Source organism: Cupressus sempervirens, chromosome 7 (assembly GCF_028749045.1).
Source record: "Cupressus sempervirens isolate cs-2001-9-10 chromosome 7, ASM2874904v1, whole genome shotgun sequence".
Lineage (NCBI taxonomy): Eukaryota > Viridiplantae > Streptophyta > Pinopsida > Cupressales > Cupressaceae > Cupressus > Cupressus sempervirens.
Window position 1 is genome coordinate 885,525,226 of NC_143124.1, and position 12,913 is coordinate 885,538,138.

The 12,913-nt window shown below is 36.6% G+C and overlaps 1 protein-coding gene across 1 annotated transcript; it reads right to left on the reverse strand.

The window, feature by feature from the left end:
* Nucleotides 1-5,538: 5,538 nt before the first annotated feature.
* Nucleotides 5,539-7,085, reverse strand: LOC149550332 (pentatricopeptide repeat-containing protein At3g56030, mitochondrial-like). The gene has a single exon (XM_089793383.1). It carries the CDS (start codon nt 6,844-6,846, stop codon nt 5,824-5,826), a length of 1,023 nt encoding a protein of 340 aa, XP_089649509.1. The 5' UTR covers nt 6,847-7,085; the 3' UTR covers nt 5,539-5,823.
* Between the last annotated feature and the right edge of the window lie 5,828 nt (nt 7,086-12,913).

Sequence of the window (12,913 nt, forward strand, 5' to 3'; positions counted from 1 at the left end):
AAATGAAGGACTTTTAGCATTAACCAAGCATAGTTAGTATTAATCTAGTGGTCAGGCATCAAAGGAATCATAGTGTTAACTGAGTGATTAATCCCAGTATTGACCGAGTATCAACATACTACACTTGTCAATTGATTAACTAATTAAAGTCAACTAGTTGGTTGTTTAATGGTTATTTAAAAAGGTATTCAAGTTGACTTGACAAAGCTTATGATATATAAGAAAGATCAAGTATTGAGGAGAGTGTGAATAATGTGGAATAAGATGGATATGTGATCGAAGGAAAAGATAGAGTAGGCAAGTGTGGAAGATAAGAAACTAAGAATATTCTAAACAAGGATCCAAAGGTTAAGCCAAAACAAAGATCTAAATCTGCAAAAGAAGTTTCTTCATAAATTGGTTCAAAATATTGTTACCTTCTAATCATTGTAGTTGTGAAGAAATCTCCTAACAAAGTTGACCTAACAATCAATTGTAAATTCTCTAACAAGGTGACATTTCAAGATTGAAGTGTTTTAAGACCTCTAAATAGGACACTACTAATAGGGTGATCTAAATCCTTTAACAAGGTCATACTTAACATTGTGTATTGCAAACTTTAACAAGGTTGGCTCCTAAGAGGGCTCACTTCAAAGCAATGAAAATATTGTAACTAGTTGCATGGTGGTTTTCCCAAGTTGGGTGTCCATGTTAAATTTTGGTGGCATTGGTGGTCAGCAAAGTATTAAGAACTCTTCTTCCGATTTATTCTATTAGAGTTTTAGCAATTCAAGAGATGAGATGCAATTCAAGAAATGATATAACTTTGGATGCACTTGTGGGAAGATTGACTACTTTTGAATTGGACAACTTTGATAACTATGCTCCTAATCCCAACAACTTTGAATCTGCATTCAAAGCCAAACTGACTCTTGGTAGAAAAGGAGGAAACTGAAAAGACAAACAAATTGATAGTGAAGAAGATGATACCGATGATGATCTTGAAGTCCTTGAAGCCTTGCTTGCAAAAAGATTACCAAAAGGGAAAGGTAAATTTAAAGGAAAAGTTCCATTGATTTGTTTCTCATGCGAAGAGGTTGGTCATATTTTTGTAAGATGTCCAAACATAGAAGATAAAGACAAGAGAAGAAATAATAGGTTCAAAGGAAAGACGAACTTCAAGAATTACAAGGACTACAAAGATAAGGGTAGGAAATCTTGTTACATTACTAAAGATTATGATAGTGATGATAATGAAGAAGAAGTAGTCTATATTGTTGTTAAGGATGAATCGCTTAATGAGGAAAATGAAAAGATGGCACTTATTTCTGATGTTAGCGAAAATGTTATATGGATCATAGATAGTGGTTGTTCTCATCACATGACTAGTAACAAAACTAAGTTTGAACATTTATAACACTATGATGGTGGAAGTGTTAGGTTTGGAAATAGTGAATTATGATATGGAAAAGCATCCATAGCATTAAGTGAATGAATCAAATGTTACAATGCCTTCTAGGTTGAAGGACTAAGACACAATCTACTTAGTGTGGCATAGTTGAACAATATAGGATATATGGTAGAATTCATGAATGACAAGCTAAGCTATTGAATGGTAAAGGAAACTAGGTTAGGACTAGCAATTAGACAAAATGCAACTTGTTTTACCTAGATCTCACTGAAAATACATGTTCATTGGCACAAATAGAGGAAAGTTGGCTATGGCATAAAATGATGTGTCATGTTAACTTTGATAACCTGGTTACCATAAGAAATAACAAAAGAGTAGGAGGCATACCAAATCTGAAGAAACCTGAGATGGCCATCTGTAAACAATGTCAAATTGGAAAGATGAGTAAAAGAACATTCAGAAGTAAGACTTTCAATTCTAAATAAGTTTTCGAACTAGTTCATACATGTCTTTGTGGACCCATAGGTATAGAAAGCTATTGTCAAGACATATACTTCATTCTATATGTTGATGACTATTCTAGGATGATGATTGCAATGTTCTTAACAGATAAATCTGATGCTTTTCAAAATTTTAAATTATATTTGGCTAGATTTGAGAAGGAAACAAGAAAGAATCTGAAATGTTTGAGATTAGATAGAGGAGGTGAATTCATCTCAAATGAATTCAATGACTTCTGTAATGAAAGAGGAATCAAAAGATAGGTATAAGCACCTATGACACTAGAGAAAAATGGTATATCAGAAAGAAGGAATAGATCCATCATGAAGTGTGCAAGAACACTAATGATTGAGAAGAATTTTGGACCAAAATACTGAAGAGAAGTAATGAGCACAACAATTTATACACTAAATTGAATTTAACTGAAGAAAGGTGTAGACAAAACACCTCATGAATTATGGTATCGGTATAATCCTAATGTTTTTTTATCTTAAAGTACTCGGAAGCAAATGTTATATTTTGAAAAATATAAAGAAATGAAAACTTAGATGCAAAAAGTGATGAAGGTATATTCCTAAGTTACTCCAATAAAAGTAAGGCATATAAATGTTTGAATCTTTCTACTCATAAAGTTATAGAAAGTGCAAATGTGAAGATTGATGAGTTTGTAGAAAGAAGTGAAGAACATAGCAACAAAGAGCCTTAATACTACAGAAAGTTTGTTTATTATGAGGAACCCGAGACTTTACCACAAACAGTTGAAGCCAAGCAACAACAAAGTGAATATACCAAATCATAGATAGTGCAACCCGAGTCACATGCACAACAACTCAAGTTGTAGTCAATTCCGATAGTGCAACTTGAGTCACAAGTAATACAACCCAAGTTACAGTAAGATAAGCCAAAGGAACCTGAGTCACAGACAAGGGAGCCCAAGCAAAAGGCATAAGATCACAAGCATGGAGAACCAAGTGAACCTAGTTCGAAAACAAAAGGAAAGAACCAAAACTTGCAAAATACATCAGAAGGCATCATGCACCTGAATAAATAGTTGGAGAGATAGATGGCATACTAACAAGGAACAAAGTAAAAGGTACATGCTTGCTTAATGAATTTGAACCTAGATTTGTAAAATATGCTTTAGAAAATGAAGGTTGGATAGAGGCAATGAATAAAGAAATTGAGAAAATAGAAAAGAATAATACCTAATCTCTTGTACCTAGACCTAAGTATAAGAATGTGATTGGTACAAATTGGATATTCAAAAATAAGTTAAATGAGAAAGGAGAAGTAACAAGGAACAACAAAAGACTAGTATGCAAAGGATATGCACAAGAAGAAGGTATTGACTATGAAGAAACATTTTCCTTTGTTGCAAGACTTGAAGAAGTCAGACTACTACTAACATATGCTGCACATAAAGGATTCAAAATATATCAAATGGATGTAAAACCAACTTTTTAAATTGAAATCCAGGAAGAAGAAGTCTACATTAAACAACCTAAAGGTTTCATTGATCCAAACAAAAGAGATGTGGTATGAAAACTACACAAATTCATTGGCTGATGTTTCATGAGTAGTGATTCACACAAATCTATTTCTTATGAGAAAATTGGAATAGTTAGCATTCATTGGATCTAGGTGATACTCACACAGGTGAAGCATCAAGACTTCACGAGAGTTCACCCATCCCAGTACTACACCAGTCTAAGTGTACTTAATTACAAAGTTTCCTCCATAGTTACACCCACTCTGCTTGCAACCCCATTTGCAAAACCTTCACCAAGTGTTGAGCCTTATGAACCATTCATTAGAAAGGTCCCTTAAGTTCATCAAGTGATAAGTAGGAGATGTTTTTCTAATAAGAGATGGATTCATGTGAATCATTACTCATGAAACATCAGTCAATGAATTTTAACTCAAAAACTGTACAGTTAAATTTTGATAGAAATATCACAATTTGACATGTAGAAAATATCTCCTACTATCTTAATGAACCATTCATTAGAAAGGTCCCTTAAGCTCATCAAGTGATAAGTAGGAGATGTTTTTCTAATAAGAGATGGATTCGTGTGAATCATTACTCACGAAACATGAGTCAATGAATTTTAACTCAAAAACTATACAGTTAAATTCTGATAAAAATATCACAATTTGACATGTAGAAAATATCTCCTACTATCTTAATGATTGTTTATTTTCAATGTAAACTAAATTCCTTTATGCTTTCCAACTATGATTAATTTCAAAAGAATCTTATCCACAGCCTAAATGGTTAACCTTCCAACCACTTCTTGCTATTACCACAAAACACTTCATTTGCAACAGCAGAAAACAGAGCAGATTTATTTGGCTTACAGAATCATTAAATACCTGTAAAAGGTAATGAATTAAACAGAACCAGCAAAAGTTACCCATGCATCATCACAAAGAAAAAGGGAAAAAAACAATTAATAAACTTGAGGTTGATTTGTTGCACAGAAAACCGATCACATGTGGAGAGTTCTTCAGTTACCTAATAACATCACAAAACACATGGGAATCAGTTTCAAGAATCAAAAGATTAAAGCTTTTATTAGTTGCATTGGCCCTATGCATGTGTATCGCTTGTTTTCCTGAATTTATTCAGTAGACACATTAAATATATAAACTCAAACAAAGCGAAAAAGAATTCCATCAGTACAAAAATCAATGAATGGATCAAATCCTGTTTCAATATTGAAACCTTGATATCCATTACCTCTAAACGATAGAAAAGATAATACTTCTTACAAAACAGTCACTCAAAATTCCATTTCTGATAAGAAAGGAATAAAAGTTTCAGACATAATACAATTAAACCAAACGGTGTAGCTAGATGTAAACTATTAGCATAATATCTTTAGAAAAAGTTGGAAATCGTATGCATATGTGCGCACTAATTGCAGCCCTAAACATTTCATGGGGCTCACAAATGTACATCCAGTAAAAACATCAAAGAAAGAGTGCATGTTCAAGCCCCGGTATACATATTCTTTACATTAAAAGCCATTGCAAAAATAAAAAATGTGTCAAACAACAAGCCTGTATGCAACAGGGCTTCTAAGAGCAATTGCAATCTGAGCTTTGAGGTGCCGCCAGGTGCAAAAACTCGATAGTCGAGTGTGAGTTTTCCATCTTTCCACACCTAACAAATGATAACATCTGACGTAAACATTAAACTCTAATGTCATCCTATCTTATGGAAAAAGCAAACTTCAATGTTTGAATTTTTTTTTATAGAGGGTTTAGATCTGTGAGGCAGCCCAACAGAAGTACAAAGCCTGCAAGCTAAAAACTAGCGAAGGCCACCACATAGACATTTTAACAACCTGATACAGGCACACTCATGCTTGAAACCTCTTCAGCTGAGAGTCAAGGACTGGGGGATATCCACACCACCAAAAACGTCTAGAGCACGATACCAACTTCATCCTCGTCTCTTATGGTATCATAGTCTCGTTGCACTCAGCAAGACTTGATCCCGGTGAACTTATCCAAAACTTTTCAACTTCACCAATAGACCAAAGACCAATAGACCTAAGACCCATTAACCAGTGTTTGAATTTTCACAATCTAAACATATTTTTATATAAAAAATTCCAAACATATATGTAAATATACATGCATTGAACTCAAAATTTGCAAGATGAATTTACACTCGGCATTCTTCGTACAGAAATTTCCAAATATATACTTATAGAAGTATGCGTTGAAACCAGAATCAAAGAACATTTTGCTTGCAAGGTTTACTGGAAATCAACGTCAAACTCAAAGTCATTATCAAATGGCAAACAGTGTTGCCTGTTACAGGACGGATAGAGATGCATGCACAGTAAGGCAAACCATGTGACTTCATCTTCGATTTACAGTGACGGTACGCAAAGTAGAATGATTTTGAAAACAATGGTGAACTAAGTTTCTTGACCAACACCATGGTTCTCCAAAACCTCTTTGCACAGATGATCATCCAGAAGCTCCAAACCCTTGGTTTTCATCTCCATTAAAAGCTCATACGCCTCTTTCTCTCTGCCGACACTGCTACAAGCCCTGATCAAAGTTTCATAGTTACTCGAATCCAAGCTAGGATTACTTCCACTCTCCTGAAGAAGAAACAAATGTGCTTTATCAAATTCTCCACCTTTTACAAATCCATTTAGAATATAAGTATAGGTACCACTTAGGGGCCTAATGCCCTCAGCTTTCATTCTTCCAAGGAGTTGCAAAGCATCTTCAAATTTCCCCGTCTTGCAGGCAGCATAAATCATCAAATCATATGTAATCGCATCCGGCTTACAGGCAGAGACATCACGAATCATTGCTGCAAGCAGCTCTGATGCCTCCGCAAACCGTTTTCTGTAACAAAGTTTTCTTAAAGCTGTATTGTAACAAACAGAATCCGGGGGACAGCCTCTAGACTTCATCATATCAAAAAGGGTATACAGCCTATCCATCTGATTGTTCTCAGAGTACACAGATATAAGGGGACGAAATGTTAAGGTTTTGGGAATGCAACCCACATTAAACATCCTTTCCAATACATTAGCGGCCAAGTCCACATAATTCTCCTTACAAAGGGCCTTAATAAGCATATCATAAGCATTTTCTCTGTGAGAAAGTTCCAATTTATCACACAATTCCATGACATCGTTCAACATAAGAAAGTCGGGCAGTTTCTGTTTGATGTTTTCTAGAAGATGGTCTAATTTTAGGAGGGTTTGTTCTTCCTGTTGTAGGTCAGGGTTTCCGTGGGTTTCCTGAGTGGATGGATTTGTTGAAAAAAAACTGAATCGATATAAATGACTTAAGTTCTTACCACGGTTGGATGATTTGATGTGCATTGATAGCTTGCATTTATATGTTGCAGAAGAGGATACCCAAGTCTGACGGCGCAACTGGTTAATCAAAAACCTTCTCCAGAGAGAATAAACAGCCATCACCGCCTTTCAACTTGTACACAAACTGGAAACAAGTTTTAAGCCCTCCAAAAGAACAAACAGATTTGTTAGCAATATGGTCCAGGGTTTAAGATTTAAAATGTCATTGCCTCAAATCCTTGAGCGCTCAACTTATAATTTTGTACTCCTTGGCCATACTTCGGTCCGTCTTCCGAACTACGGGAAATTTCTAAATAAGGGTTTACAAAATGCTTCTTATTAGGGTCCGTTTGTTTGTCCAAATTGAACTGGAATCGGTATTTGCTAATTTCTATAAATTCTAATTGGTGGTTTGAATGGGACACATCTATCCTCCTGACGAATCATTTTCATCCGTACTAAAAGACTATCATTATATATGCATACCATTGATCTTTGACATAACAAACGGAGTAGGGGAGAGGACCCAGTACTTGAACACCCTAACTTCGCGCTTATCAAAACCCCACGTAAAAATTTCAAATCGCTCCCAATTTTTTACAGTAGCTTACTTAGTGAGTCACCTACTTATAACTAAGGTTTCAAGTCCACATCACCTGTTATGATGCCACATCAGCATGCTTTTTGCCAAGTTGTCTAAAATAGCCGAAAAAAAAAGTGAGACCAATGGTCATGCATAAAGGGTACCCATAGTTGAACCGCTGATGTGGCATCACATCATTGGTTAATTTTTATAACTAAAGATACATTTTATTCAATTTTAGGTGGTTAGCATTGTACTAACAACTTTAAAGTCACAAGTATTGGTACAATGTTGTCAAAAAAATTGGACATTAAGTCAACAAGTGTAGGTATCAAGTGAACAACTCCATTCACAACTATTGGAACGCGTTCAAGTACTAGGTCCTCTCCCCTAAACAGAGAATGCTTTGTCACGAAAAACATACCTAACTTCATTCTATTCAATTTGATTGATGGAAATTCATCACACAGAATGCATAATTTAGTTTTAAAAGACAATCCTTCTTTTACAATTATATTATTATGTTGCCCCAATTTTTAACATAGTCCAATTTTGCAAAGTGGAGGATTTAACTCGTATTGTGTTTAGGCCGGTCGAGTCGGTTCTTCCTTCCTCAAGTGTTAAGTTTCTCCATCAGGTTTCCATTTTTTTCCTTTTCCCGCATTATATAGCCAGGTGGGTGTTCCTTATAGTTTTGAGTCGTGTGGGTAGTCTAGATCCTTACTTGATGGAGATTCTTGAAAAATGCTACCTCAGATGAATTTACTTGCAGCTCATTTGATCCGAGTATAAAGAAAGTTGAATTGGCGAAAAATCAAGTTTCTTCTTCTCCTTAGCGAGTTTTCGCACCCCGAAGGTGAAACTCTGCATAGATCTATAAATGTTATTTGTAGGCTGAAACAAGGAAAGGTGAGTCATAATATGGATGGATCATTCAAGTATTATCATGTTTTCATAGTGGGAATCACTCAGAACTCACCAGGATGATCAGAATAAGCATCGGCAGAAAACTAAAAAATAGCTTCTCCTTTGGTAGGTTTCGAACCAAGAACTAAGTTTTCCTAAAAAGCCTAAATAGAAGGGTAAAGTTACTAGTGGACCCCATTTTTCGCTTGCGAAGCCCTTTTTATGTTTTCCAAAGGCTTATAGTAAAGTGCTTAAGGCAAAAAAGGTAAAACAAAAGCGTAAGCGGAAAAAAGGAAATTGCCTTCTCCATTGCGAGTTTTCTACCCTCGAGAGCAATTTTCCGCATCCAATGAAAAATGGCTACTGCAATCATGGTAAGTGTTTGAATTGATCACTAGATGTGTTTGGGACAGAAATGGAAGCAAATTAGTTAAAGTTGTAAGGATATTTTGAGCGGAATCTAGCCAAGCAGATTTTTCCCCAGGGAGTACTCTGTTCTTGTTTTTCCAAAACTGGGTGAAAACGGAAAGGTAAGTCAGTAATAAAGGAGAGTTACCGTTGGGCCAAGGGAAACAGTGAAATGACAAGGAGAAATCTGTTAGAACCCTTATATTTACTAATCCAACGGATTTATCCTTAAATTCGCTCGTGTGGTGCGGATTGTGGAATTTAACGGGCATATTAAGGGTTGTTATATAAAGAAGAACCTAACAGAATTTCAAATCACTGCCTTACTGTTATACTGTTATATTGAATAGTGCTTCCAAAAAACTTCAAAGTTTAGGGTTCGTTCCTTTACATTATCACAATTGTTGAATTTCTATCATTCAATATCAGGCAAGATGGCATCAAGATTCTCTAGTTTTGATGGGTTGGATGGAATCAAGTCAACATGGAAAAGTACTCTGATACTTCATTACATTTCTTTGATATGCAAGATTTTCAGACAAGGCTGAGAACTGAGCCGATTCACCCTATAACGGAGAAACTCCGAGGAAGTGGACTAGTGGAGGCAGTCAGGTTTCCTGTCGCAGTACAAGCTCCGAAGCTAATTGTGGAATGTATCAATCATTACAACCCGGACACCAAGCAGATCCTATTGCTTGATCAAATGGTATTGATTTCAATTGATAGGCAAGCGGTGGTGAACTATTTGCGGATTTCGGAACGAGAGGAGTTCTTTGAGCTAACAATCGGAGGAGCCATGTCCGAATTCTCCCTGAGGAAGATGGTGTGGTGGAAGGAGATCATGAACTCCTGGTTCCAAAAGCCCAGGGGAGCAAAAAGTAAGGTCCCTAAAACCCTGTTTGGCATGGATCTTAAGCCCGAAATTGTGGATATTTTGGTCCGCTTGCATTGACTAAAAGGTGAGGTAGAAGCACTCAATTTTATAGAACAATACTTCTTTATGGTGCAAATTATTTGCTCAGACACACAGTACGTTGACTGGGCATTTGAAGTTAGTGAACATCTTTCTAGGGCTCTCAGTGCAGCTAAGTTTTATAATTCATTTTATATGTCATCTTTCTTGATATATATGTTGGCTTCCCTACAATTGTGGCTAGGACTTCCCAAAATAGAGAATTTTCCTGAAAATGTAAAGAGCTATGAGTTTTATCCATGCTTGCAGTTACAGAATAGCTATGCGGAGTATATCCGAGTTAATGATGCATTCACTATGAGAATATGTAGGGAACTCCAAGGGTGTCTGGAGCGGAGGTTCAACCCAGAAGCAATGGCGGTCATCAGCCAATTTGGCTGTTATTTTATTCAATTCTCATCTTTCTCTTATTTGCATCTTGCAGCGTTTGACGAATTTCTCCTGAAGCTGCCTAGATATCCAGATGATATGATCGTGCTCATCGAGATCGTTAGGCAAGCAATCCAAGTAAATGTGCTGAGTGCCAGTTTGAGAAAGAAGGGGTATGAATTCCCCATAAAAGTTGGAGCTTATAGTTGTGAATCCAGATTTGATGCAAAGAACATACTCAAAGCATTCGAAAACAAATACAGATTGGAGGAGTATGAAGTGATAAGGCCCATGTTTGATCCAAATGGGTATGCTAGAGATGTGCTTCAAATTGGAAGCGTCATCAAACATGTAACTACTATAGAAGATTATTGGGCCGATTGCAGAGATGAGCTAAAGAGCCAAGACCGTGCCTTTGCTACACTCACAGTAGATCAAATAAAGACCTATGGCATTGAGTTGGATGTGGAAGGGCTAGAAGATGATGGGCAAAATATGTATAGTAATACATATTTGACCAAATTGAGAAACATCCCAATCAGCTCTGAGCCATGTGTAAATATAGAAGAAGATATTGATGTTATGATGGCTCAGATCATCAAGAGAACTGAGAAATGGGTTGAGTGGACAACAAAAAAAAGCCAGAGCAGGAGCAAGACTACTCAAGCTTCTCCAATCGCTACTACTCCCACTTCCTCTCAAAGTGCCACACCTAGTGTTACAACTTCGGCTACTCAAGGGTTGGCTCAATCTATGGGAGGAGGTGATCAACCCTCGGAGAAGAATATTTCAATAGCTCCAACTTGCCAAGGAGGTTCTCTACCAATGATTGGAGCTCAGGTTGGTGCTGAAGAAAAAGGGACAGAAGAGCTGAAAGATGGAACCACCGCTCCACCCTCGCCTCCTCACACCACTCCAACTCCATCTCCACATGCTACTCCAATTCCATCCCCCCGTGTTACCCCAATTTCATCACCTCATCATAGCCCTACTCCATCTGCAGGTGCTTCTCTTTTGAAGCCAACTGGTTCTCCCATCCAAATAGTAGAGATTGGAGATGATAAGAGTAGTAGTAGCGAGTCCACTGAATCCGATGAAGCTGCAAAGAGAACTCAAGAAGAAGAGAATGTCTTAGGTTCATCTTGGCTCCTCTCTCAAGATTCAAAGAACCCCTTCTCTACAACAATAGTAGCAATGACTCTAGTAAAGAAGAAAATGTTTAGCATAGAGTCACTTGGAATGGCTTCTAAGATGATTGGTACGGAGTCCTAGCTTGAAGACACCTTAGAAAGAAAAAGAAATAGGAAAGATGAAAGTGTTCCTAAAAAGGATGTTGTGTCTCAAGCGGTACGCTCTGGATCAGCCATAGTAAAAGCTAAGAAGCAGAAAACTTTGTCCATACTTGGGCAGGATCTAGAAATCGGACATTTGACTATGGAGATTGCAAAACCAAATAAAGCAGGGCGGATTGAGGAGATGACTCCTGAAGATTTCACTCTGCATTCAATTGATCTTGGAGAGGCCAGACATGATACAAAAGTTGGCTTATGGAGATCAGGAAATGAGATAATAGAAGGCCAGTTAGAAAACCTCAAATTATCAAAGATTAAGATGAAAGTTGAGATAGAAGAACTCAAAAGATTCATTAGGCAGCTCGTTGTTCCATTGGCAACCATTACTGGTGTGCCTGCTACTGAAAATCCTACAGCAAAGGAAGTGCAAGCTTTCATCTCATAGCTCCAGAAAGATAGACATTTTGGTCAAATTGGGAAAGAGTGGATTGATAAACTCAATGCAGATGGAGTTGCTCTGATTGGTCAAATTGGGAATGTTATCCTTCGATTGGAAACTAAGAAAGATAATATCTTGTCTAATCAACACACTTTGACTGCGAAGAAAGCTAGATGTGATGAGTGTATTTCTCTCCTAAAAATGATTATCCAAATGAAGGCAAAGGAGATGGTTGGAGTAAAAATTTTGAAAAAAGGAACTGAACCCCTATTTGAATGGTTCCAGGATCTGCAATTCAAGCTAGAGATGATTCAAGAAGCTGAAAAAGGACTCAAGGAAACAAAAGATAAAGTGAAGAGAACTCAAGATAGGGCATTTGAATTAATGAAAGGATTACACACTAATCCACAAACTAGCAGTCAAGGGAAAGCCCTTATTGGAGTGGAGATAATGAAGAACAACTTCTCCATATATTTAAGTAACCTGTCAGGAATGGCTTCAAGCATTCAAAATAGAGTAACGAAGCTATAGACACTAGGTGGATGCATACACATAGCTGCTGAAGAATTGATAGGACACCTAAATTCTGTGAAAGAATTGGCTCAAGAACATTCAAAATGGCTCTTAAGATTCACTAATGTAAACGTGCCTAGTCATGAGGAATTAGTTCCCATTATAGTTGCTGCTAAGGCATATAGGGCGAAAGTTGAAAAGGGGAAGAAGTCTAAATGATTCGATGATGCCTCCTTTCACTTTCTTTTGCAACTTCTACTGATTTTGTAAATTTTGTAATATGACAAACTGACATCTTTCCATTTGTCTCCTGAGAAGATGAACCGATTAAAATTCCTATTATAACGGTCATCTCTCAAAATCTATATGTATGAAGTTGAATGATTAATAAAGGGTCGGCAAAAATTTTGGTGTGAAGTACTATTTGTTGCAAAGACAATTGAATGGTATTTTATTTCAAATCATTTTTCGTTCCAGTACGTATTATGATTAGTTAGTATTTTCTTTCTGTATTGCAGAGAACTAAGGAAGAACAGAGTTTCATTTCCCTTGTTTTCCATAATCCAAATAAATGTAATAAGTATTGTTATAATTCATTTGATGAAAGGATTCTGTTAGTTTTTCCCGATTCATCAGTTGTAATTCAAATTTGAGTTTGACTTGGTTTAGCATCAGTTGATTATGCGAATGGATTTATAGATTCA

What these genes read in the sequence shown, in the direction of transcription:
- LOC149550332 (XM_089793383.1), bottom strand. Translation starts at nt 6,846, where the DNA reads ATGGCTGTTTATTCTCTCTGGAGAAGGTTTTTGATTAACCAGTTGCGC.